At 42.7% G+C, this 27134-nt stretch overlaps 1 protein-coding gene across 2 annotated transcripts in view; it reads right to left on the bottom strand.

Annotated features, from left to right (window-relative positions):
* The window catches only part of SHISAL2B (shisa like 2B), a 117294-nt gene that overhangs the window by 46589 nt on the left and 43571 nt on the right, over positions 1-27134 (bottom strand). For both annotated transcript variants that reach the window (XM_075589946.1, XM_075589938.1), the window contains exon 2: positions 1978-2135. In XM_075589946.1, coding sequence (XP_075446061.1) covers positions 1978-2135 — 158 coding nt within the window. The remainder of the gene's footprint in view (positions 1-1977; positions 2136-27134) is intronic.

Genomic DNA, 27134 nt, shown 5'->3' with positions numbered 1-27134 from the left:
ACCCTGCTAAAAGTTTGCAATGAAATCCAGTGTGGAATGGAATGGGGTCAACACACTGGTGCAATATTCCTAGATTTTGCAAAGGCTTTTGATACTGTTGATCATGCTATCCTGCTCAACAAACACCAGAGCTCTGGAATAGGGAAGCATGCTTTAAACTGGTTTCAGTCCTACCTATCAGGTAGATCCCAACATGTGTCCATCTCTGGCTCTAACTCTAACCCCCTGGATATCACCTGTGGCATCCCGCAAGGCTCTGTTCTGGGGCCCCTACTCTTCTCAGTGTTAATCAATGATCTTCCCACAGCTTGTCAGGAAGCCTCAATACACATGTATGCAGATGACACAATCCTATATGCACACAGCCATAGCCTCTCTGACCTTCAACACATACTTCAGTCTGACCTTTTCAGACTCGAAAACTGGATTTCCCAAAACAAACTGTTTTTAAACACTGACAAGACTGTAACAATGGTGTTTGGGACCAAGACTAAATTTTTAAAGCTTCCAGTGAGTGAGCTCCAGATTAGAACCAACACTAACACCACCTAACTCCTGTTACTAGTTTTAAATACCTTGGCATATTGTTTGACTCCCACTTAACATTCGGGATGCACATTGATACCCTGACAACCAAGACCTATGCCAAACTAGGGGTACTTTACAGGAACAAATCCTCCCTAAGTCTCCTGGTCAGAAAACGTATCGCACAGCAGATGCTAATGCCAATTATTGACTACGGAGACATAGTATATGGCTCAGCACCTCAAACCCACCTTAGCAAACTTAACACCCTGTACAATTCAATTTGTCGTTTTGTTCTCCAATGCAACTATAACACACATCACTGCGAAATGCTCAAAGAACTAGATTGATCATCACTCGAGTCTAGGCGCAAAGTTCACCTTTCCTGTCTTGCCTTCAAATTCTTTATGGGCAAGCTACCCAGCTACCTGAACAAGCTTCTCACCCCTACCACATGCAGCACCTATCACCTGAGATCAGACTCCAAAAGACTGTTCATGGTCCCAAGGCTCAACAAAGTATCCGGCCGCTCCTCCTTCTCTTACCGTGCACCCCAAAACTGGAACAACCTACCAGAGACTCTTACATCCACCACCAGTCTAAGTTCTTTCAAATCTAAGGCTGTCACACATTTTAATCTGGTCTGTAACTGTTTAATTCGCCCATAATATACATTATCTTTAACTGTGCATGCAATGTCTTGTATATAATGTATACCCTGCTCATTATGTAACTGTATTTGTAAACATGTATTATTTGTCTTAACTCTGTGCCCAGGACATACTTGAAAATGAGAGGTAACTCTCAATGTATTACTTCCTGGTAAAATATTTTATAAATAAATCTAGTTATATGTTGCAGAGTAAAAAAACCAAATGTAAAAATGAAAAAAAACAAAAAAAACAGGGAAAATGACTTAATAATAATAGTTAGAAATATTTGTCAAACAATAGAATAAAAGTTCTAATTGTGTTGTGTAGCTCCTCCCCCTTTATCTGTCCACAGCTGTATATATTTTATTATATTACTTATTAAACATTATATTTTAACAATTATCACTTACACCTACAGTATATTGTACTGATTATGGTATCATTTACTATTGTGTGCACACATAAATAGTGGTATATTTGGGACTATCCATTCTCTGCTTGTTGTGTTTACTACTACAGTATCTATGCCTCAATGTCTAGCACCTATTCTCAACAAAATTGACTTACAGTATCAGTCCTGAGTAGTCAAATCTGTTTTGTGTTAATGGTAGAGATGTTTTTAATCATTAAATGCAGGTAATTTATGCTACTTTTAGAAATCAAACTGTATTCAAAACTTTTTTCAAGGGTGATTAAAGTTTTTAAGGAAGTTTATTACATTTATAGGGTGGATATTTATTTAGTATGTGTCTCTTATTACTGTCGTTTATTTAATGACTGAGAATTGGTTTAAACGTACCTTTGTGTGAAGATGATGATCCGCAGTGCTGCAGCCTCAAACCGGTATCTAATCTCTGTGGCTTTGTGTATAGAAATAAGTAGCAAAGCACGCATACACTGATGATGAATGCTAACAGAACCAGTGCTGCAATTCCCAGGCCAATCAGCGCACCTATGCTGCAAGAGAAAACATTGTATAAGTATTAAGAAACAGGCCAAGCAATATGAGCTGTGCAAACATGGGGAGAGGGGCTGTAATATCAATTACAATTACATCAGGAATATTTGGGGCTCCTCCTGCTGATTATCCTCTTTGTTGCTGGGGAGATATGCAAAACTAGTTCTGAAGAAGGTAAGATACTAGTTGGAATAAAATAAATAAACAAGTAACACTATTCAAATGCATAAAATAAATAAGGCATTGCATTGAGAATGACTATTTCAGGGTTACACAATAAACTCATTAAGCATTGTATAATAAAAATACTACATACTAATATATTGATATATAACATTGTGAGGGAGTGAAGAGGTTAACTCCCTCACTCTTCAAGTCCCAGGAAGAGCACAACATTACTTTCAGGTCTGATAGAGCGTTCCAATTAAATCCTTATTGGGAAGGGGTTCAAAAGTTAGGTAGCAGACTCCCTGCCAGTCCCAATCCTGTCTTCAAGAAGCCTGCTGGGGGCAAAGCATCAGTTCCCAGAGGATTACCTGGGAACAGCTGAGACTCACACTCAACACCAGAGCATGAGTGCTACAGAAGCGTGCATGGAAGCAAGGCTCCAGTTTCCAGAGAATTGCCTGGGAACAGCTGGGACTCACTCAGCACCCAAACAAGAAGCCACAGAAGCCTGTAAGGGAGCAGAGCTTCAGTTCCCAGAAAGGATTGCCTGGGAACAGCTAAGGAACCAGGGTTGCACTACCTGAAAAGGTAGTAGATTCCAAGAAGGATTGTCTGGGAATATCTGGGAAACACACACAGCACAGAATATAAGGACATTTATGTTGTCCAGATTTATGCTGTTTTCTGTCTGATCTTTGCACTGCAAGGTATGAAGAAAGTATGTAGTAGACGCCTTGTTTTTCTCAGTCTGAGAAATAAAGACCTTTATTTTTGCGAGAAATTACTGTGTGGATTTCTCAATGACCCTATCAGAAGGCCAATCCATCACATATGGCACCTTCCATGGTCAGTGTAAAAGAATACACCAGAAATTCCCAGAATTGAAATGTAGAAGCTGATAACGTGGCTTGCTGAACCCCAGGCTACACAATAGATGCAACAGTATCTGGCACAATAGTTGTAATAAAGGAGGGGGAAGGGATGTGGCTCTTGCTACAGTCTATTAAGTGGGTTAGAGGTGCCTACACATCCTCTTAGAGGACCCAGACCTGAAACAGGTCTTACTCACTAGACCATCTGTTGTTAGTCAGAGATCCTCTAATTTAAAAGGACATACTTGTCCATAGCCATTTTGAAAATCCTGAGAAAACTACATCGCTAGCAAAACGGGCATGTGGCAATCACAAATGCCAAGGGTGCAGAACGTACCAATATGGACAGGTGACTATGACTTTCAGTAATTGGAATGACACGAAGGTTTATAAAATTAAACACTTCATAAATTTCCGTACAGCAGGGGGTAACCTACCAAGTGGTTTGCCCCTGTGGTAAAAAATACAAAAGAAAAACCAAAAGGCAATTCAGAAGGCGAGTCTTAGAGCACGTGGGAACGATTAGGAACAACATAGATGTCCCACTGGCTAAGCATATAAATGGGATACATAATGGTGACTTCAGCCAACTTAGATTCAAAGGTATAGACTATATACCAGAATCTATATTGGAGGTAATTGGGATAGAGAACTTTTAAAACGGGAATCCAAGTGGATGTATACCCTTGGTACCCTCTATCTGCAGGGCTAGAATGAAGGGTTTGCTTTTTCACCCTTCATTTAGCCCATATACCCTACCTGCTTTACTATACTATCTAACATTCCCCTTTTCCTCTCTCTTCTCAGCTCACATATTTATGGAAGCTGAGAACAAATAGGGAAAATAGAGATTGTATCTCTATAATTACTAAACTCCTTTCAGCAATATGCTCCATAAATTAGTTACACATACTTACATTCCTGTTCGTTTTTGAGATTTACCTGTCTCTCCATGTCCATTACAGTCTGGACGTGGTAGAGGGACTGCGTTCTCTTTTTCACGTCGTGTCATTGGCTGAATACATTTTTTTAAGTGCACAGTCTGGCTTGTTTTTCTAATTGCTGTGCACCGTTTGCTTCTTTGACACTGCATTAGACAGAGTGTGCTATACCCTGTAATTGATTAATCTATCAATTAAGTGGATTATTGGCCGTTTATTACATAATTAAGCTATTTATGTAGCATACTTCACTGTTTGTTCATCAATACCATTTACCAAGGGAATAGGCATTTAAGCTTCCCTTACTCACCAAGGATATAGGCATTTAAGCTTCCCTTATAATTGATTTAATACAGCTCAATTAACTTTTTATCACTATAGATCCAGGGTGTGACCATACACTCAACATAGGATCAATAGTGTGGGTCCACTATATGTTGTATTGTATACCACTTTATTTTAATAATTAGGATCAATTAAAGATATATTTTTAATACTAACACAAATCATTCAGTCTGCATGCGCGAATGCTTTTAGGTTGGGTCTCTGTTCTTTCACTTATGATACTGGAATTCACTCCAATACATCCGCACGATATGCAGATTATCTTTTCATTTGCGCTAACTGCACAGCTGACATCATCAGTGCCAATTACTTTTTTCTAATCCCCCTGGATTTGCACATCTATGAGACCTACAATCAACTTTATTCTGAAATACCGTTTTCTAGCAGTGGTGCTATCATTTTGTGTCCTGTTTACAGAAGTAACCTGAAGTAAAAGCCATTTTCTTGATACTAAAATGAATATACTGTATGTGTGAATGTTTATACCAACATCAACAACTAAAGAATCATTATTGTTGGACTGTTTAATAAATATCAGTTATTTTTGATGAAAAAGTTCCTGGCATTTATCAATTATACGGCACTCATTGCTCAGCCTGTGACCAAAATACATGGTGCTGGAAAGAATATAAAGTATAAATATATAAAGAATATAAAATATGGATGAGGGAAACTAATTACAGTATCCCTGGAGTATACTTCCTGCACCAGTGTTGGGGTTACAATATTATAAAGCGTTTGGTAACTTGCTATAATAATTCAGTTGAAAGTTACCGTTTTTTTTTTAGAATTATTAGTACAATTATTCCAAAGTGAAGCTAACTTTTTCATAAATGAGGTAAGGAATTAATCACATTTCTGTCAAAAGGAATATACATTAGACTATATTGTGAGATGGTTCAATAACAAGAGACAAGATACTACATACTAACTTTAAAAATATTTGTTGTATCATGGTTAAAACAATGCATCAGCCACCCACATGTAATCCCTTCTCCTATCGTCTCCAGCAAACACCCCATTTCAGAGTCACTTTGGGAGTAATAGCAGAGTTAGGTATGACTTGAATTAGGATACAGCTTTTTTCCAGCATTATTTGTCTCTCTTCTCCTTTCCAGCGAAAGCCCTAATCTAGGGTCTGGATTGTGGTAATGCCAAGACTTAAATAACTCCACATTATTTGAAGATAATGCGGTATTATCATAAAATAACATGTCCCTGGCCCTATTTTAATGAGCTCAATTAAGGCCATTATTATTGCATATATTACCTTAGCGGAGGGGAAAGAGCGATACCTAAGAGAATATAACGTCCATTCCTGTTTTCGGTAGCATCATGCTATTTGACATGATTTGACTGCGCTTAGTGAATATGGGCCTAAGTCTTTAAAAATAACATAAATTAAAGGGACTAAAAAGCCTTAAGTATTCCTATTTGACAATTTCCCTCTATCATCATAATAAGGCTACAGTCTCAATGAGACACAGCCTATAATTATATTTATTTGTAAATTATCCTTTCACATGCCGACAATTCATTATTTCCTTTTCATGTCTTTATCATGAGTTGCCCTTAAAGTTATTTGATCTCATGTGAGAGGTTATTCACAAAGTTATGGTAATTGCTACTACTGTCTCATGACGAATCCTCTAAAGGAAATTACTGGCCAATTCACAAGACTGTGCAAAATCAAATCAAAAGAACAAAGGGGCATCTCACAATGATATACAGTAGTAAGATGTAAATGAGTCAGTTTAAAATAGATATTTCACAATTTCTAGAGGAGTCACGTTAAGCAGAAATAATAATATACAACTAAACTCTGTGGTACTTGTGATGCAAAATGTAACCTCAGACAGATGCAACATGTATAGATATGATAATACAGCTATTAAGAGTTGCTGTTATTTCAATACAATCTCCTAACACATTGTACAATGTAGGCAGCCAAATATATATATATATATATATATATATATATATATATATATATATATATATATATATATATATATATATATATATATATATATATATCCCCAACATCCTCCGTTATTCCTTATTATTCCTTTGTATTTACACTGGCGACACACTTTATTCGAGCTCGGCTAGTCCCACGAATTTGGGTATATCCGGGTGTATTGAGGTTTGTGACTGTTTTCTGCCCGAGTGCATTGGGTTATTTTCCAGGCAGGGATTGAAGCATTTTATTCCCACTGGCTGCAATACTGCACAGTATATATATATATACTGCATTACAATTCATGAATTTATGCCATCTGGTAGACACGCGAAGCATTGCAGCCTATTAAATCCTAATCATTATCATTTAACAGATCAGCTGCCCGTCAGCCAGGCATGAACCCAGGCTGGGAAGGCAAACGCAACGGGGCTTGTCAGAGGTGAGGAGCGGCGCATTCCAGGTATCTGCCAGGTACATACTGGGTATTTGCTCGAATAAAGTGTGTCGGTGCAGTATTGTTCATGTGCATTTATTCATTTAGGGTTGCCATTTCCACCTTCAGTTCTGTTTTATCATTTACTGATTCCTTATTAAATTATTACTATATTATATTTATCTCAGGAGTGTGCGCTCACAGTTTTTTTGTTTTCACACACACACATATATATATGTGTATATATATATATATATATTACCATACCGTGTTCTCTGTATATGTTTTGCTTTCCAATATTAATGTAGAAATATGCACAAATATCCGATGCCTATTTAAACCCCCACACTCATAAGTGACGGAAGGGCTACAACCAGGGTTGCCACCTTCAACAGATGGCCAACCCGGAGAAAATGAAGAAAAAAGTTCCCTTACTTGGTGCAGTGTGCTGTGGCGGCGTCTCCCGGCATCCTGCTGCAACTCCCCCTCCAACTGCAATGAACATGGCGGCACGGCATCAAATGGTGCCGCGTTGCCTTGGCTAACTGGATGCTACATGACGTCATGACCAGGGCTTGACAAATTATGCAAAAAGCTACTCGCCCAACCAAAAAAGCTACTTTCCCCCCCCCCCCCCCACATAAACAAAAAGGAAATCACCAATTATGCTGAATAAAACTGCACCACAATCCTAACATACAGCTTCTCTGCTTTCCTGGTATTGATTCCTGAACACACACACAGCATGTCTGTATCATTACCTAATTGCTGCACCGCCCAAAATAGTTCTGTCAAAGCACCTCCAGCCTGCAGGTTATACACTTTGCAATTAGGACTCGTTCTTAAGTAAACCTCAGTAGTAGTAAGGCCTGTAATATAGCCTACTACATCAGATAATATCCATCTGCCTCTGTGGTGTAGTGCTTAGAGAAGTGGATTGGTATATGAAACATCAAGGGTTCAATCCTTGCATGGTGTATTATATAAAGTATATAATAATATATAAATTATACTTCACGATGTGGGAATTGAATCCTTTAGACTTCATATGCTGGCGCAATTCTCTAACTGCTACACCACAGGGTGGTGTGATGAATCGGACTCTTTTAACAAACTTAGCATATACTACACAGTGCAGTCCATCACACAATTAGAATATACCTTCCAAACAACCATATGGTTGTTTAAAGCGGATAACTTTCCATCCACACTATGGTGTAATGCTTAGAGCAATGGATTTGTAAATTAAACTACGCTGGAGGGGAATCACTGAAATTTGAAGGAGAAGAATGCCAGAGACGCCGCCACCTGGGGATTGATGGGCTAAACCCGTAGCCAGAGGTGAGTACCTTTTTTTTATTAGTAGTTTTGTGCTGGGGTTAAAAGACAACCAGAAAGGCAAGACAGTGTTTTCATTACTTTCAGTAGGTAAAGTATAATACTGACATATTGTTTGAAGCATACTGTACATACAATGTGTGTGTGAATTAATTTTGTAAGAACAAATGTGGATTCTTTACATGTTTCACTGCTTGGCCGTACCCAAAATGTTTTTCATAAATTCTGTGTTTAGACACAAGCAGAAATTGTAACATAAGTGTAGCCATGGCCGGGTGTGGCTACTATTCTACTCTGTACTGACATATCAGTCCTGATAACAGCAGGCAGTGTTGGGATCAATCATGGTTTTTCCCCCACTCAGGCAGTACACTTGAGTGACAGGGGAGGAGGTGGGATTAGGTCTAAGGTTGCCCAATCCTGGGTTCAGACCTGGCACCCTCCCCCTACTGTCAGGGCAGCCATCAGAAATCATGGGGCCCAGGACAAATGAAAGGAGCAGAGCCCCCCACCCCCGAACCCATAGCGCACCCACTGCGAAAAAATATTTTTTAGCGCGCAGTTTTTACTTAACTGTTTTCTTATTGTGATACAGAAAAAAACATTACAATGCAACCTGTTTATTTTTATATTTTCAACAAAAGACAAGGGACTACCTGTCTGGGTGGGTGAGTGACTGGGTGGGTGAATGAGTGACTGGGTGAGTGAGTGAGTGACTGAGTGGGTGGGTGAGTGAGTGACTGGGTGGGGGAGTGAGTGACTGGGTGGGTGTATGAGTGACTGGGTGGGTGAATGAGTGACTGGGTGGGTGAGTGACTGGGTGGGTGAGTGACTGGGTGGGTGAGTGACTGGGTGGGTGAGTGACTGGGTGGGTGAGTGACTGGGTGGGTGAGTGAGTGACTGGGTGGGTGAGTGAGTGACTGGGTGGGTGAGTGAGTGAGTGACTGGGTGGGTGAGTGACTGGGTGGGTGAGTGAGTGACTGGGTGGGTGAGTGACTGGGTGGGTGAGTGAGTGACTGGGTGGGGGAGTGAGTGACTGGGTGGGTGAGTGAGTGACTGGGTGAGTGAGTGACTGGGTGGGTGAGTGAGTGACTGGGTGGGGGAGTGAGTGACTGGGTAGGTGAGTGAGTGACTGGGTGGGTGGGTGAGTGACTGGGTGGGTGAGTGAGTAACTGGGTGGGTGAGTGAGTGACTAGGTGGGTGAGTGAGTGAGTGACTGGGTGGGTGAGTGAGTGAGTGACTGGGTGGGTGAGTGAGTGACTGGGTGGGTGAGTGAGTGACTGGGTGGGTGAGTGAGTGACTAGGTGGGTGAGTGACTGGGTGGGTGAGTGACTGGGTGGGTGAGTGACTGGGTGAGTGAGTGAGTGACTGGATGGGTGAGTGGGTGGGTGAGTGGGTGGGTGAGTGGGTGGGTGAGTGACTGGGTGAGTGACTGGGTGGATGAGTGACTGAATGGGTGGGTGAGTGACTGGGTGGGTGAGACTGGGTGGGTGAGTGACTGGGTGAGTGAGTGAGTGACAGTGGGTGGTGAGTGACAGTGGCTGGGTGGTCAGTGACAGGGACAGTGACTGGGTGGTGAGTGACAGTGACTGGGAGGTGGATGACAGTGACTGGGTGGTGGGTGACAGTGACTGGGTGGTGGGTGACAGTGACTGGGCAGTGGGTGACAGTGACTGGGCAGTGGGTGACAGTGACTGGTTGGTGGGTGACAGTGACTGGGTGGTGGGAGACAGTGACTGGGTGGTGGGTGACAGTGACTGGGTAGTGGGTGACAGTGACTGATTGGTGGGTGACAGTGCCTGGGTGGTGGGTGACAGTGTCTGGGTGGTGAGTGACAGTGATTGGGTGGTGGGTGACAGTGACTGGGTGGTGGGTGACAGTGACTAGGTGGTGGGCGACAGTGACTGGGTGGTGGGTGACAGACTGTGACTGGGTGGTGGGTGACAGTGACTGGGTGGTGGGTGATAGTGACTGTGTGGTGGGTGACAGTGACTGGGTTGAGTGACTGGGTGGGGTGGGTTGAGTGGGTGACTTACCTTGACTGGGTGGGTGCAGCTTCCTGCTTCCTTGTCGCTTCCCCCCTGCCCCCAAAGTCCCCTTGGCAGCTGCCCGGGGTGGGAGGTGAGCGCGGGAGGTGGGCTCGGGGAAAGCACAGGAGGGGGGAGCATGGGAGTTGGACTTGGGGGGCACACGGGATGTGGGCAGCTGGGGTGGGGGCGGGATGTGGGCAGCTGAGGGGGGGAGCGAGATGCCGGGTGGCTGCAGCATCCTCTATGGCTGCTGCTGGGTTGGCACGCAGGAAGTGAGCTCTGGGGGTGGGCGCGAGGCTGGCAGGCGGCTGCAGCATCCCCCGCGGCTGCTTCATGGGGCAGGAGGCACACGCGGGGATGCAGGGTTGGCGCTTCCCCGCCCTCCGTCCCATGTTGGGAACAGGGGAGATCACGGGGGGGGGGGATCGCGGGGGGGATCGCAGGGGGGGGGAATCGAGGAAGCGAGGGGGGTGGGAGCGGGCCGGGCCAGGCCCACAGGCAGGGCCCACAGGCAGCAGGCAGGGCCCACAGGCAGCAGGCAAGACACCCTGCGGGACCTCGGCTCTGCGCATGCGCAATAGCCGCCATTAAAAAAAAAATATATATAACGGCCAGGGCCGCACAGGGGGCCCAGCGGCCGGGCACCCCTGACTCATGGGGCCCAGGACACCTGTGCCTTTTGCCCCCCCTGTTGGCGGCCCTGCCTACTGTACTCAAGGGGGTTGCATCTCCAAATTGTGAGTTGGTCTCTACCTTTGAGATAGACAAGGTATCACATTCAGGCTGCCGTGCACTGGCAGGCCCAGGTTAACTTCCCTTTGGGGAAGTGAGTGATGACCTATACCCCTGGCCCTGCTAGAGGATCAGGTAAGAGCTAGGACTGCTGAGGGGGCCCTTGACCTGTAGTGAAGGTCCAGGGACCATCTGAAGATTGAGACAAGAGCTGTGACTGCATTGGGCAGAGTGGCCAAGTGACTGCGCTGGGAGCAGAAGAGAATAAACCAGTTCCTGTTATTATACCTCCTGCCTGGTGTGTAGTCTTTTCAGGGGGGAGAGGAGTCTGCTTCTACTGTGGGAGATTACCTTCATACATCTGGAGCTTACAGCAGATGGAGGTGCAGAGTACCATGGAGTAAATGTCGGGTATGTACTCCAGAAGCCTGTTCTGCAGTCCACACAACCATCGGTGGCCACCTCAGCCTCTTGTGAACCAACAGGTAGCATGCACCATACATCTGGTAATAGGGGATCTCCCATAGAGTGGGGGAAAAACACCGTTACATAAGTGCATACGAACAATTGTGGAATGGGGAATCAATTCAACTGTCTCTAAAAAAAAAAAAAGTTAGAGCTCCAGTGGCCTTTGCTCATATATTATATAAATATTGCTTACTGTATGTTAGCTTTCTCTTTTCTGTGCCATTTAGACATTTTCTTTGATGTCCTGCACTGATTTCTGCATTTAGCAGTGTAAAATGTTTCGAACTTGTTAATGATGTTTTTGACGTGTGATATTTATTGTTCAATATTCATTTTTCTGTAGTTTTTTAATTGAAGAAAATATAGTTGAACTTTCACTCACTCTTTCTCCTCTCAGCATTTCTTCTCTCTGTTGCTCAGGCCCTGCACCCACACCGCTAGGTACAAAAAATCTTAAACATTTTTTTAAAGCTAGACCAGCACTCACAAGAAGACAATTGATATTGAAAATAAAATTATGTTTGGCTGCTTTCTCCTTTGGCTGCTTTCTCACGCCCTCTCCTCTCGCTCCCCTCACGCACGCGTGACTGATTCTCATAAAATGTCGAGAGTACCTTTCTGCCGTCCTAACTTAGATCCGCCAGAAGTTTTAAGCACAGTTCATCGACTTTATTCTTGATACAAAACATTAAGGGGCTTATTCACTAAGCAGTGATAAGTGGTTTAACGCACGATAAATTCCCTTATAGCGCGATATAGCTGCCTGCTTTGCTATTCACTAAACAGGGATAAACAGTGCAGTATCGCGCTCGAATGGCCTTTTAACAACCTTTAATAGCCTGAGGCAAAAAAGTCTTCCGACAAGCCAGATTAAGGGCAAAATTACATTTTTTGCAGAAATTACTATTCACTAAAAACAGTGATAAGCTCATCGAACTTTAAAATCTTGCACTATTTTGTAGCCAGCTAAAGGTTGGCGCTAACGATATTGCAAGATGCATAAAAGCATTTTCTTTTTTCTATTCGGTACAGGATTGATACCAGAGGCGGCGAGGACCACCTGGAGAACCGTGGGGACCCCGCAGGTCTGAGTGGTTCCTGTGGGTGTCTGGGTGTCTCTGCGGGTGTCCAGGGGTCTCCGGGTGGTCCCCACCAGCCTCTGGTATCAATCTTGTGCTGAAAAAAAATGCATAGTTTCATTACCTTAGCGGCTAACCATCCATGATCCTCAACTTCAGGTAACTTCTGTTCTTCTTTCATCTGTTCTTCTCTTCTTTCTTCAATCTTCTGTATTTGTAATCCATTCCAGGGGCGGATGTTGTCCCGTCATCTTCTTGAGGTCAAATGAGACGATACAGGCCTTACATAAGGCCTGTGACATCACATTTGACTGTCAAATGACACCTCCAATCCTATTGTATTGTGTACCATGTGACAGAACCTCTATTTTTTTTAAAGGATGTGTCATCATGTAAAGGGAGGGAAGCCAATCAGGAAGTCTGTGCTTCCCTCGCTTTAAGATGTCACCAAAAACAAAATGGTTGCCATCACGTTACTCCAATTTATCGGATTGTGAGGTATACAATGTGAGGCATCACATAGTATATCCTCAATCTGATTGCTTTTAGTAAACCATATGACAGAGTCCATTTTTAGAAAGGATGTGATGTCATCGAAATGGAGTGGTAAGTGTAGCACATTTGGAGGAAACTAGACACCCTTTCAAGGGAACCCTCCACTGTGACTCAAGAGGAAAGTGTTCGACCAGTTTATTCTTTCTGTTCTCACATATGGGTGTGTAATTTGGACTTTTACTGCACAGATAATTTAGACACTTTAGACAACTTAAAGAAGCATGGAGAAATATAGGCTGGGTATTAACCAAAGAGACAGGAAAAAGAATGGTCTAGAAAGCATGAAACATGCCAAACTGATCGACATGACAGTGATCTGATCAAAGCTATCTGAATAGGCCCCTTAGAGTGTCATTCCAGTATCCCTAGTGAAGTTCTGTGTTTGCCGGCTTCACATATTTCCTCAGTTGATGTTTAATAGCATGCCACACCAGTTCTATGGGGTTCATATCAGGGGATCTGCAAACATAGAGACAAGGACAGTACGGTTATTGACAAGAAAAAAGCAAGCAGTCACAGCAACACAGTACAGTTAACAGTATACAGTACTACTGCTCAAAAGAGTTACAGTACTTACTCTGGCCATGTTCTGACCCAGTTGATTCCACATTACTTAATAAAGGTAGCAGAGGCACAGTGTTTTAGGTCATTATCTTGGAAGAACCAAGATTGGAATTCTTGCCTAATGTATGGTAATATTAGAGTAATGACAGACTCCTGGGAATGGACTTTATCCATGATTGCTGGACAAAAAACACATGTAACACTGTTATACAGAGACAGTGTTACATTCAGATGCATTTACTGGACTGTACTACTGTCAAACAGTGTTACACAGGGACAGTGCAACATCCAGATACACTTACAGTACTACTGTAAAACGAAGAAAAAACTGATACACAGGGACTTACCTTTAAAAATAATTATGGGTCCTGGTCCACGACTCGAGAGTGCACCCCACACATAAAGCTTCAGTGAATCCTTGGGCCGGGGTTTTCAGGGATAAACGTTTTTCCCTGAATGTCATAGTATGAAATCTTTCAAGGGTGACTGCCTCATAAAATATATAATCAATGGCTGCAGAAAAAATATTAAAAAGACATTGGGGATAGAGTTATGGGTGGATATGACCCTTTTACAGCAGAATATAGCATTGTCCTGTTTCAACGAAATCTTCAGCCTCGTTGATATGGTCTCCTCTAAGGCAACAGATATGTGACAGAAGTCTGGACAGTTTCATATTATGCTTTGTACTATGCCAGTTATAAAGCACCATATGCAAAGAATTATTTCTTGCATTTTGTTTGAACTATAGAGCATCAAAGATGAGTGGTAGTTCCAGAAATTCAATTTAGAGATTCTTATTATGCATGAGAAGTGTATGCATTCCTGAAAATATGGTACATTGATGATATATTGTCAGTGAAAAAGTTCTATGAAAGCTCACTTTATTTATACTCTATAATATTCGGGGGCAATATTGTGGTGGTCAGAGTGCATATATAAGAAGCCCAGCCCATCATTTACATGCATTCAATCTAGAGCTGCTTAAAGAGTAATGTGTGATATGATTACTGAGTGAGAAAACTGAAAGGAGCTATAAATGAGCAATTGCTTCGAGGTACCAAGCTGTTGTGCCTCAGACAAGTTGTTTTGTACATCTATGACTTTCTTTACATCAATACCGGATATGAAATGCTACGTACTTCACCATCTGCTATAAGATTAATATGAGTCATGCTTACTTAGTGAGTGAACTAAGAGGAGCTGGAAATCAGCAATTGCATTGAGGAATCAAGCTGGTACATCTATGTATGTCTTTATTTATATACTGTAGTGCCCTTAATGTACATAGCGCTTCACAGCAGTAATACACATGACAATCATATAAATAAATAATACAAATGACAGGTCATGGGAATAAGTTCTTCAGACATAAAAGTAACATTTCGGAAGAGGAGTCCCTGGTCCGAGGAGCTTACAATCTAATTGGTTGGTAGGAAGAATGCACAGAGACAGTAGGAGAGCATTCTGGTAAGTGCGTCTGCAGGGGGCCAAGCTTTATGTATCATGTGTCTAGTATTCTCCACGGTGCTATTCATATGCTTCTTTAAGCAAGTGTGTCTTAAGGTGGGTCTTAAAGGTGGATAGAGAGGGTGGTAGTCGGGTATTGAGAAGGGCATTCCAGAGGTGTGGGGCAGTCAGTGAGAAAGGTTTAAGGTGGGAGATGGCTTTAGATACAAAGTGGGTAGAGAGAAGGCATCCTTGAGCAGAACACAAGAGTCGGGATGGTGCATAGCGAGAAATTAGGGCTGAAATGTAAGGAGGGGCAGAAGAGTGTAAAGCTTTAAACGTGAGGAGAATTGAGTGCGAGATGTGGGATTTGATAGGAAGCCAGGAGAGGGATCTCACCAGGGGAGATGCTGAGACAGATTTAGGAAAGTGTAGAGTGATTCTCAGACAAGCATCTCAGACAAGTTGTTTTGCAGTCAGAATTTGCTTTATATTGGTTTTGGAATACCACATGCTCAACCAGCTGTTATAACGTGTCTGTGTGCACATTAAGGTCCTCATGCAGTAAAGTTCGATAGAAAAAATCGCCACGATTTTTAATTCGCCATTTTTTACAGCATTGCTCTCACGGTATGCAGAAAGCTCCGAATACCAGTGATAGCAACATTTGCAAACATAGCGAGTAGCCGGCGATGAGGTGCTCGACCCTCTGAAAAGGGCTCACCCGGTGAGTTGATTCTGCTGCAGAGAGAAAGAGCCACCTCTCCCTGCGCAAATCTCAACCAAAATTTTATTACTAGTGTAGATGAGTAGGGGGCCTCCTTGGCAGAACAGTGGTGATTTCAGGTCAGGGGAGTCCCTGCTTCCTGAGATACTGGCCCCGTTATGGAGTGCCGGTATCTCCTATGCATTGAAATGTCCCATCACGTGACGTGGTATTAATAATGTTATTGAATGCCTAGTGGTTTTATTTCTTTAATTGATCAGCTAGTGGTGTTATTTAGGTACTTGATTGGTTGGCTAGTGCTTTAAAGGTTTGATTTTGGGAGTTTAGGTTCTTGTTGCATATGTTTGATTATTGAGTATTTTGGACATTCATGCTTTTGTATTAGGGTGACGATTGAGTGCTATAGTAGCTTATCATGCTCATATTATATGGGTATGATGTACTACCATGCCAATCAAAGGGTACAGAGTGTGTATAGTGGGTCTGGGGTGGGTGGTTAGACCTCCCAGGTGGATAGCGGGGGAGGTTGGGTTAACCCCTTTATGACTATAGCAGTTATTAGCCGCTAAGGTGATTTAAGGGGTTAGGGGCCATTAGATTGTATTTTTTATGTATTATTTTTAGCAACGGAGGACATGGCCCTGCAGTATGCTGACGAGGATGCCCTTCATAATGGCAGGGATAAGTAGAATGGCTTATTTACTTTATTTATGTTGCTTGGCTAATGTTTTGTTTAATAAAGGGCAAATTATCTATTATCCATATCTGGATAATAGTTATTTTGCACATTACTGTACTGTATGTGTTGGGGGGGAGAAGGTGTATTTATTGAAATGGAGGCCATCTTTATTTTTAACACAAATCGTACCACATGCCAGGGGGGATCCACGGGGACCACTTGAGGACCCCTAGACATGCCCCTAAGACCAATTCTTTTTGAGAATGAATATTTGCGATTTTTTTACCATCATAGTGTTCTCTAAAATTTTTTATGATATATGTTATTAGGTCATTGGGGGAATTTTCTTTACTGTATATAGTATACTTATCAGTATATATACATATATATATGTGCACAGGGCTTGACAAATTACCCAAAAAGTTACCCGCCGAACCAAAAAATCTACTTGCCACTAGCCCCGGGTAAGAGCGCGCAGATGGACCATCGAATCAGCTTCCCTCCCTCCCCCTCCTGGGGTTACCATCACATGTTAGTGAACATACCGTTACTATCCTGGATCAGCATATCATCGTTTCCCTGTGACACAGGTTGGAGGCTTAGCTGACTGATTCGGCCACCACTACCTACATCTGTGTAATTCTGTGTATCTGTGAGATACATTTAAGCCCTTATTCACATCCATCTTTATATCTGAATCTACAGGACTGTAACATCTTCATATCTCACTACCTCCACACATATCTTTACCATTGAACTAACTTTTCAGCCACTTCACCTATTAGACAGCAGTTCCCTCCTCTATGTGTGCTAATATATTAACTATCCTCCTCAATTGAGTTACGGCTTATGATTGGCCAATATTGTTGTTTTATATTCATTGTTGCTAATTCATGTCTCTTTGATATCTTACATATGGTTCTATAATATAGGGATTTTGATTGTCCTGTTTTATTAAAATTTGTCATATTTTCATTTACTACTGGCATTTGCGCTCTTTTTTTTGCTGCACACATTCTATTGGATTTGGTTAAATACATTTTTAGAGCTGCGTTTTACTTTTGCATTTCCACAACTTTCTATTCAATATTGTTCCTTAGTTTTACAATCCATTAACCATTTAATACCTATCACCTTCCTTATCTGAGCGATGGTATATTCTTTTCTTTTTTATATATGACTGTACAGGATAGTCACTTTTTCTCTTCCTGGTGTTCAAGTTACAATATATGTAATTACAAAGCTGATAGGGCATTATGAGAGTCCCAGAAAAGGTCTACTATAGATGAGACAGAGCATCCTGTACTAAGGAAGCCTGATGAAGGGGCCCGAGGCCAAGAAAATTAGGTGTTTTTGTGTCCAGTATGTGATCATTATTTTATTTTCTGTACTGCAAAATACACTGCATTAAACAGATTATATAACATTTTTGTCCAAGTGTATTTTAGTTTTTTCAAACTTACTGTATATTTATTTTTATGTGTGCCAGTACACTGGACTATCATTAGATCGCTTACTATGCAACATTTCTGCAGTCTAGCTCTTTTAGGTTTTATAGAGCCCCGTCTTTCATACTGTAAGAGAGAGGTGCAGAGAGGTGCAGACGTACACACAAGGAGGCAAATTTGTGGAAATTAAAACATGGCTTTATTCAGCCTGTCCCTTTAACATGACAAAGCATACAAAAAGAAACAAAATAAACAAACACCTATCCCTGTGTATGGGCTAAATCACTTCCCAGTCCCTCTCTACAAGACTGGGAGGAAAAGCCCCTTACCAGTCTATCACCCCAAAGTCTCAAAAGGTACCTCAATGCAGGTGGCCTTTCATGTCAGTCCCTGGAGTCTGGATAGTGGTCTGCTTGAAGGTCCAGCCTCTGGCAGGGTCCTGTGCCCAGGCATAGAGGTCTGGTCTCCTCATGTCTTGTTGTTAACACAAAGTCCTCCTGTTTGCTCAAGACTTCCTGGGTGCAGTTTCAGGAGGAGTTTTAAACCAGTTATTACCAGGTGAAGACTGGTTAATTGTCTAGCTGCAATTAACCAACTCCCTGCTGGTTTCTCAGAATACTGAGGCTTTGTATTGCAGCCTCATTGAGACAGGGTTGCTTCCCAGTTACATACCTCCCCTGTTTGTGGGAAGTTCGGACTAACCACGGCTGAATCCCATCCTTCTGCTCTCACTCGAGATATACCTGCAGCTCGAATGAGAATGGATGGAGGAAGAGAACCCTCAGTCCCGCTGGGATTGGAGCCCTTTCTCCATATTACTAGTGTCTCCACAAGAAGGTGCTTGACATCAGCACTCTTTAGAAACTTGGGGATGGACTTTTCCCAAGCACAGTCTTTCTTCTGACCGCTTGGTCACGAGTTTTCCCTTGCATCAGGTGATCTTTTCTTCCCTTAGTTTAGGGTGACCACTTGCATTTGGTTCAGTATCCATGATCACGGGTGGTTCAACTTGGGCAGAGTTTTTATCCATTCTGATTGACCCCTGTGGCATCTCAGTTTGGTAGTTGGCAGACTTCTTGTCCTGACGTATTCCCACTTTTACGTTGCCCTATTCTTCAACGAGTGGAGAACTCCCAAGTGATGTCTGGTGGGGTATCTCTGCTATAGTAGCACCGTTTTGATGCTTCTTCAGTGTCAGGGGACCCTGGTCTACAGCTTTCTCATTCATCACAGTCCCATCCGTAACAAGCACGAACCCCTCATCAGTAAAGAGGTCACTTGCGTTTGCTTCAGGACTCTTAGATTCCAGGACATCATCAGTTTGGTTGTAGTTTTCAAACCTAACCATTACCCGTGGCCTCTCTTTTTTGTAGACAATTAATGTTGTATCTGTAGGTGTGTGATCACCGAAACAGTTCTGCCTCATTCTAGCCAAAGACTGTATCTTTGTAGCGGCTGTTTTCATTGTAAGGAATATAGTTTGGGCCATGTGGGCATGGTAGCAGGACTGGATTTGTATTGTGCTTCTAAGTCGTAATTTGGTTCTTCTTTCCTGCATTGTGTGCAAAGCCAATTGTAACACTGAGACGGCATTGCAGGTGTGCTTATAGTAATGCACAGCTTGCTTGGTTGTGAAGTAGGACCTAGATCTGGATTGAATCACATAAGCAGATTCCTTCATTTTTTTGCAGCATTTTTGCTGCAGATACTTCCTAACATTTGACTGGAGCAAAATTACACACTGCTTCAAATGTTCATAATTCTTTCTTGACGTTGCATTCTCCATATGGATTAGAGAAGGCAGGCTGCTTTATTCTGGCGATTTAGCTGACGAGTTTTCATTCCACTGTAGGCAGCCTGTATGGTGAGCACTGCAGAGCGTTTAATGTCAACTTCATCTGGGGTTTCCTATATGCTGTATCTCTTTTTGTCTCATCCTCAGGTCATGATGTGGAACCCTGTGCGGCCTCAGTGTTGCCAGCATTGTTCTCCCCTGGAATATCTGTCTGTGCTAATCAAGGTAGCCAGACCTTTTGGAATTTAGTGCCAGTGGCGTTAACTAAGCTTGTCAACTTTTCCATCTGGCAAACAAACCAAATTCTGTTTCTAATCTTGGGAATAGATGGAATTTCATTCTGCTTCCATAATGCTGCGAGCACGCACTTCGTTGCTGTTGCAAAATGTGCCACTTGTTTGTTTTCGACTCTAGCCAATCCCGGTGTAGGTCTATTCAGAAGAAATAGCCACAGATATAGAGGAATAGTGAGGTCGAAAATCCCCTGTAGCCAATCTCTAATTTGTTCCCATAAAGGTGCTACACGAGGGCAAGACCACAGCATATGAAGAAAGTCCGCTGGCTCTCCACACCGTTTGGGACACAATGGGGAGTAATACGGGACAAATGTAGAGAGTTTTAGTGGGGTTAAATACCATCTCATTAGGACTTTATATACGTTGTCCTTTACTATCTTAGATATGAAACTCTTGGCTGCAGCCATGAAGATCTTATCCCATGCCTCCTCCTCCTCCTCCTCCTCCTCCTCCTCCTCCTCCTCCTCCTCCTCCTCCTCCTCCTCCAGTGTTTCCCCTAAATCAGCCTCCAGTCATGTTCAGTAACTCAGCTTTCTGGAATAGTCTGCGCTAGTACAGATCATTTCTCTGTACATTTGAGATGTGAGTCCCCTCGTGTCTATTTCCAAAATTCGAGCTTTTCGAAATGAGTCAATGGGGGACGTGGGGAGAATTTAGTATAAAATGCTCGAATCTGGAGTTAAGTAAAGAATTCTGAATTGGGTATGTCTTTTTCTGACTTGATTTGGTCAAATGTTTTAATGTTAGTCCTACCCTCCAGATCTTTGAGTCTAACCAACTCTTTCTGTTTCCAAACTATAAAATCCTTACTATCCAGATCAGGAGCAAAATCAGGATTATCAAATAATGGGGCCATTAACAAATGTTTATTGGTTAGAGAACAACTACATTTAGATGCTTCCCAGATTGCATGGGAATTGGTCATTGTGGGTAGCGGATCATGGATAGAATGAATGATCTTTTTAGGGGACCAAATTAAATTGGGCAAGTCTACTAGAGCACAAAAATCACTCTTCAATGCCACCCATCTCTTGAGACTGGGATTTATATGCCATTGGGAAATTTGGCATAATTGGTCCGCTTTGTAATATGATAACAAGCAAGGTACTGCAAGCCCTCCTGTAGTGGTTGTCTTTTGAAAATGTTACTCTTAACTCTCTGTTTTTTAAAGTTCCATCTAAATTTGGAGATTAATGATTGAATTGAGAGAATGTCCTTCTGCACCACCAGTATTGGGAGAGTTTGGAAAAGATATAAATGTGGCAGAAGGTTCATTTTGATACAATGAATCTTGCCAATCCAAGAAACATTGTATATGGATCACACTCTCAAGTCTTCTCTCAGAATTTGTAATAACTTGGGAAAATTTGCTTTGTATAGCGATTTATAATTCCTCGTAATATTAATGCCTAAGTATTTAATCGCTAAAGGTTGCCACTTAAAAGCTAAAATTGATGTCTATCAATTTTTCCTTTTCCTTTGGTAAATTTACATTTAAAGCTTTCGATTTTGTTTTGTTGATTTTAAATCCGGATAACTTATTGAATTTCCCATGTACTTTAAACAAATTGGGCAGACCAGCTTTAAAATAACGTCGTTAGCATACAGTGCTACCTTATGGGACTGATTCTGGGTTTGAATTCCTGCGATATCTGGATTGTTCCGTATCTGCGCTGCCAGGGGTTCCATATATAAGGCAAACAAGAGGGGCGAAACCGGACACCCCTGCCACGTGCCACTATTTATACTGAAAAGATCTGATGGGAAGCCCTGATGAATCATCCTTGCTGCCAGTCTGTCATACAGTGCCATAATTGCCCTTAAAATTCTACCCTCGAAACCGAATGCTCCAAGCATGGCCCTCAAATAAGGCCAGTCGATTCTATCAAAGGCTTTTTCAGCATCTAAACTTAGCACCAGTACCGGGATTTTTTTCATAGTGGACAACTCGATTAGGTCTATGATTCTTCTGGTGTTGTCAGCTGCTTGTCTGCCTTTGACAAATCCCACCTGATCCGGGTGAACAATCTAGGATATGGCTCAATCTATTAGCTAGCATTTTGGAGTATATTTTAATGTCCGAATTTATTCATGATATGGGCCTATAACTCTTACAGTCTGCCAGATCTTTTCCTTGTTTATGTATTCGTGAAATAGACTCCTGGAGCATATGTTCCGGGAATGAGGCACCCGCAAGCATCGTATTACACATGCGCAGCAGGTAGGGGTCTAGTAATTTAAATAATTGTTTATAATACAAATTTGAGAACCCATTGGGCCCCAGAGCTTTGTATGATTTTAGGTTCTTAATAACTTCCTCAATCATGAAGTCTTTTTGCAAATCGTCCCTCTCTCCCCTGCCCAACCTAGGTAATTTAGAATCTGCTAAAAAAAACCTTCAGAGCCTGACTCGTTTTATCATTATGCATGACCGTCTCTCTGTTATATAAGTTTTCATAGTACTGTTTAAATTCTAGCACTATGAGTTTAGGACTGGAGGTCACAATCCCCGATTTTAGCTTGAGGGCTTGTATATTATAATTTGGCTGCCTTTTCTTAAGCTTGTTTGCGAGTAGGGTATCTGGCTTGTTTGCCTTTTCAAAAAATGTCCTCCTTGACCAACTCAGTGCCTTCTCAGCTTGGGAAGTTAGGAGCATATATTATTCTGATATCTCTTAGCTTCTTTAAAGTGTCTGTTTATTTATTAATTAGCGTGGCCCTGAGGGTGGCCTTATGGGCCTCACATAGGGTAGTTTGGGAAGTAACACTGCCATTATTAATTTGAAAGAAAAGATCAATTTCTTTATCAAGTGTCTGTATTACTTCCAGGATCTTTATCATCGACTCATTTAGTTTCTAATTTGCTCCCGGTCGGTCTAGGTTAATTAGGGAGCACCACAACTCTATTGGTGCGTGATCTGACCATGAAATATCATGGATCCCTGCATGGGGTTCTTTGGGACCAGTCTGTTAGATACACAGAAGTAATCTATTCTGCAGTAACTGTCATGGGGATGAGAGAAGAACGTGTAACCTTTTTCACCGGGATGAGGTTCCCTTCAGATATCTGTTAGCTGACTATTTTTTAAACCTCTCCGGAGTGTAGACGTTTCACCTTTGCTGTTTCTCTTAGATTGAGAGTACCTGTCCAACTCTGGGTCGAGGACCTTGTTAAGGTCTCCCGCAAGTATTGTGTATCCGTTAGCTAAATTGTTTAAAATAGTGAAGAAAGATGTGAAGAAATTAGGATCATGCTCGCACGGAGCGTATACACTTGCAATAGTTAGGTATTGGCCCTGTATGGTGCCAACTAAGATTATAATTCTTAACTGAAGCCGAGGATAAATAGCACTGACGGAAATTCTTATCAAAGTATTTTGGGAAACAATTTTTTCTGAAGTGTGTTTCTTGTAATAATATGATATCTGTGTATTTCCTCTTATAATCTGTTAACAATAGCCTTCTCTTATGTGGACTATTGAAACCCTTTACGATGTGAGAAATAATACTTATCGACATTGCAAAATTGTAGGTCTTTCTCTTACCCAAGCGGTGCACCTTTGTAGCTTTCGCAGAGACTACGGGGACCCGATGAGTTGCTTCCTTTTCTTCTGGGACCTTCCGACCGTCCAGGTGGATGGGAGGGGGGAGGGAGGGGTCACACAAAAGGATAGACAGGGGAAAAGCACACAAACAACACACAGTATCGACGAGCCATCTGTAGTCAACTTTGACTCTGGCCCTGTTGCCCTTGGGAACCTGAACTTCTCTGGACACAGAAGAAAATTTGTCCAAAAACTTGAGTGCCCAGGACACCCAAGATCCCAAGAGTCTTCACTGGTAACCTTGGAAAGGCCCTGATTACCCCTGAACAGGAACATACGAACAGCTGGGGAAGCAGCCTCCCTATTTCTACCCCAGTATAATATTTGACACAATCATGTCTAAACAAAACAGCATGTTTAATGCTTCTGGAGCCTCTGAGTATATCCAACTTCTGCGCTCTCACTGAGACCCCCTTGCTCTTGCAATGGATATGTAACTATTGCAAAATATCCTTACATGCCAAACAGTCCCCTCTAATTTTATTAATAAAAATAAAAACTGAGATTATACTTTAGGATGAGACTTTCTGCCTTCTCATCTTGCGTTACTACCCTGCTTTGAATCTACAGTGAGCAAATTATAAGCCTAACCAAAGAAAATGTTTGCAACATGAACATAAACCCTTCAACATTACAGCTCTATAGCACATTATCTGTTGTTCACTGAAAACATGCCATTCTTATGTTTAAACCCCATACTTATTGCTTAATGCCCAAAACTGCACCGAACCTGCTTCTATGTCTCTAACCCTGATCTTTCCCTTACTAACTACCCCCTACTCCTGCCTAACCATTTCCCCTTCCACTCTCCCTTATCTCTACACCTAATACTAGTCCCCATGTCCACTTTACCCTCCCCCAGTGCCTCCCCACCCTCCCCTTCTTCCTCTTCTATTATAGGACCTTCTATTATACTTTATCCATGTCTGAACCCTGGACCGCCCCCTACGCTCCGCCATTGTCATCCCCTTTCAGTGCGCTCTGGTGCTCCGACCTTCTTCTTCCGCTTCCTCTACCCAGGCCCCCCGTCTGCTGCGGCAGTACCCCTCTCCCCGGTGACGGAATGCGCAAACCACCACAGCGAACGAAGAGACCCCCCGTCAATGCTGTCCAAAGCCAGAGGGAGGCCCGTGGGGATGTGCGTAGGCCATGTGCCTGCTACCGGGGGAGAACTCTCTGCAAGGGCCTGTCCACTCACTCCTTGCAGCACTCTACAGGCATCTCTCCTCCAGTTTCCACCGTCTCTGTCCTCCTCAGCCAGTATCTCCGCACCATCATCGGGTGCACAGCTGTCTCGTTGCGCATGGGGCCTTGTGTAGAGAACTTCCTCACGATGGTGCAGTTCCCTCTAATGGCCGCTGCCGCCTTTTCTCCTCATTCTTCCGGGGTCCTTGCTGCGATGGTATAAGAAGATCTGCTCCTTTCCAGACAGGAAGACCTGGTCCGGCATCTAAGGTGAGTGTATTTCTTTGGAGTTGTTTGTAAGTTCAATGTGAGGCCCTGTTAAGCAATTGATTGGATGTAGTGAAAATGTGACTATGTAGCTTTAAAACCTTAATTGCTTCCAGTTAAGCCAATCAATCCACCATTTCTCTCCTGCGTCATGCAGAGTACCTCACGTCTCTCCAAGAGGCCTCGGTGAGGATCTTTCTTCTGCAGGGTGAGTAAAATTAGCTTTAATTCCTAGGTTTTTTCAAAGAAATCTTCACCTTCTTCCCGGGCTTTCACCGAAATGGCCCTGCCATCTTTATTTACGAGCAGCCCAAAGGGAAAAGCCCATCAATATCGGACTCCATTTTCCCTCAGGATCTTGGTTAGGGTTTGTAGCTTCCTCCGTCTACCTAACGTTATTGGGGATAAGCCCTGGAAAATCTGCATGCTGATCCCTTCAAACAGACAGGAGGAAGTATTGCTGGTGACCTGGATCAATGCTTCCCGTGTTTTATAGTAATGGAACCGCACTATTATATCTCTCAGGGGTTCCTCCGGTTGAGGCCTAGATCTAAGGGCCCTGTGGCATCTGTCCATTTGCAGCTCTGCCTTGGTTTTATCAGCAAGAAGAGTAGACAGCCATTTTGATATATGCTCCTCTGCCTCTGTAATGGTTTCTGGAATACCACAGATTCTGATGTTATTACGTCGATATCTGTTTTCAGAGTCTTCCTGCCTGTCGGGGAGCTCGGCAATCTGGGTTTTAAGGTAAGCTGTAGTTTTCGTATTCTTGCGCACAGCTTTTATTGTATTATCCATCTTTTTGTCCAGATCGTCTGTTCTATCCCCAATGAGATTAATGTCTCTTAACTCTTTCATTTCGGCTTGAAGAAGGGACTTTAAATCATTAAAAAGCTTAGAGATATCGCTTTTTATCACTAGTTGCCTCTCTGCGCTAATGCTCCTCTCTCTCATTGATTCTCGCTCTGAGTCGGATACATAGCTAAAGGCTAAAGCTGCATCTCTCCCTGCCCGCGCCATTTCAGTACTTTGAAAATAGGCTTTCAAATCCAGGGAATTCTTCCTCTTTCGTGCCCAAGAAGTCATCCTAAGGTGGTCAGTGATCAGTGTTTATAATCAGGTAGTGATTTTTTGCCGAATTAGTGCCGTTTTGAGGCTTTATTCTGCTGGATGAAAGCGGAGCTGTTTAATTAGGCTGCCCTTCCTGCAGCCATCACTGATTATCTCCCTGTTTAACAAGTTTAGTTGTTGCTTCAGTTTCCCCACCTTCTCATGCTCCCTCTCATATTGAGTCACCTGGCCTCTAAGCTTGGCCTCCAGTGATGCTCTGGTGATGCTCAGTGTAGCCTTCAGTTCCTCATGCTGCTGTCCAAGGACATACTGGATTCTCAGACATTCCTACAGCACTGTTACCTCATAGCAGCCTGCAGATTTTCTTCCTGCATAAATCACTGCTTCTCTTCGGCATTCTGGAGTTGCATATGCGGACCTTGCAGTTGGCTCTCAAGTAGGTGCTCCACGTGTGTGCATTGCTCCAATGCTTCTAACATTTCATATTCAAATCGTTTCATCATTTTTTTCAGCTCATGTAGCTTTTCATTCCGATCACTGACATGGTCAGTCAAATCCGAATTTTCTAAAATTGAGTGCCTCTTCATAGTCTTCCTTCAATTTACAGTATGTCATTCTGAGTTGAGACTCCCGGTCTCCTGGTGTGAGACTTCTATCTCTAAGTTGAGGGTGTGAAGTGCCTTCTGAGAGACTTTAAGATTCCTACTAAGCCTGCAGACAGCTTTTTGAGAGATGTCCAGCTCCTCTGTGAGACTGTGAAGTTCCTTTTAAGAGACTTCCAGTTCTGTGTGGCAACTGCTGATTTTGCAAAGGCTTTTTGTTATGGTTCCACACGAGATTAGTGTACAAAATAAAGCAAATTAGACTCATAAATGGAACTTTTTAAAGTTGGGCTAAGGTTGTAAGTGGAGTACCTCAGGAACCGGTACTGGGACATCTGCTTTTTGACTGGTTTATGAACTTGAGGTTGGCATAGAGAGTAACGTCT

This window comes from Ascaphus truei, chromosome 1 (genome assembly GCF_040206685.1).
Source record: "Ascaphus truei isolate aAscTru1 chromosome 1, aAscTru1.hap1, whole genome shotgun sequence".
Classification (NCBI taxonomy): domain Eukaryota; kingdom Metazoa; phylum Chordata; class Amphibia; order Anura; family Ascaphidae; genus Ascaphus; species Ascaphus truei.
Note: the sequence above shows the minus strand (reverse complement) of the source record. Positions and strands in the feature narration are given on the sequence as shown.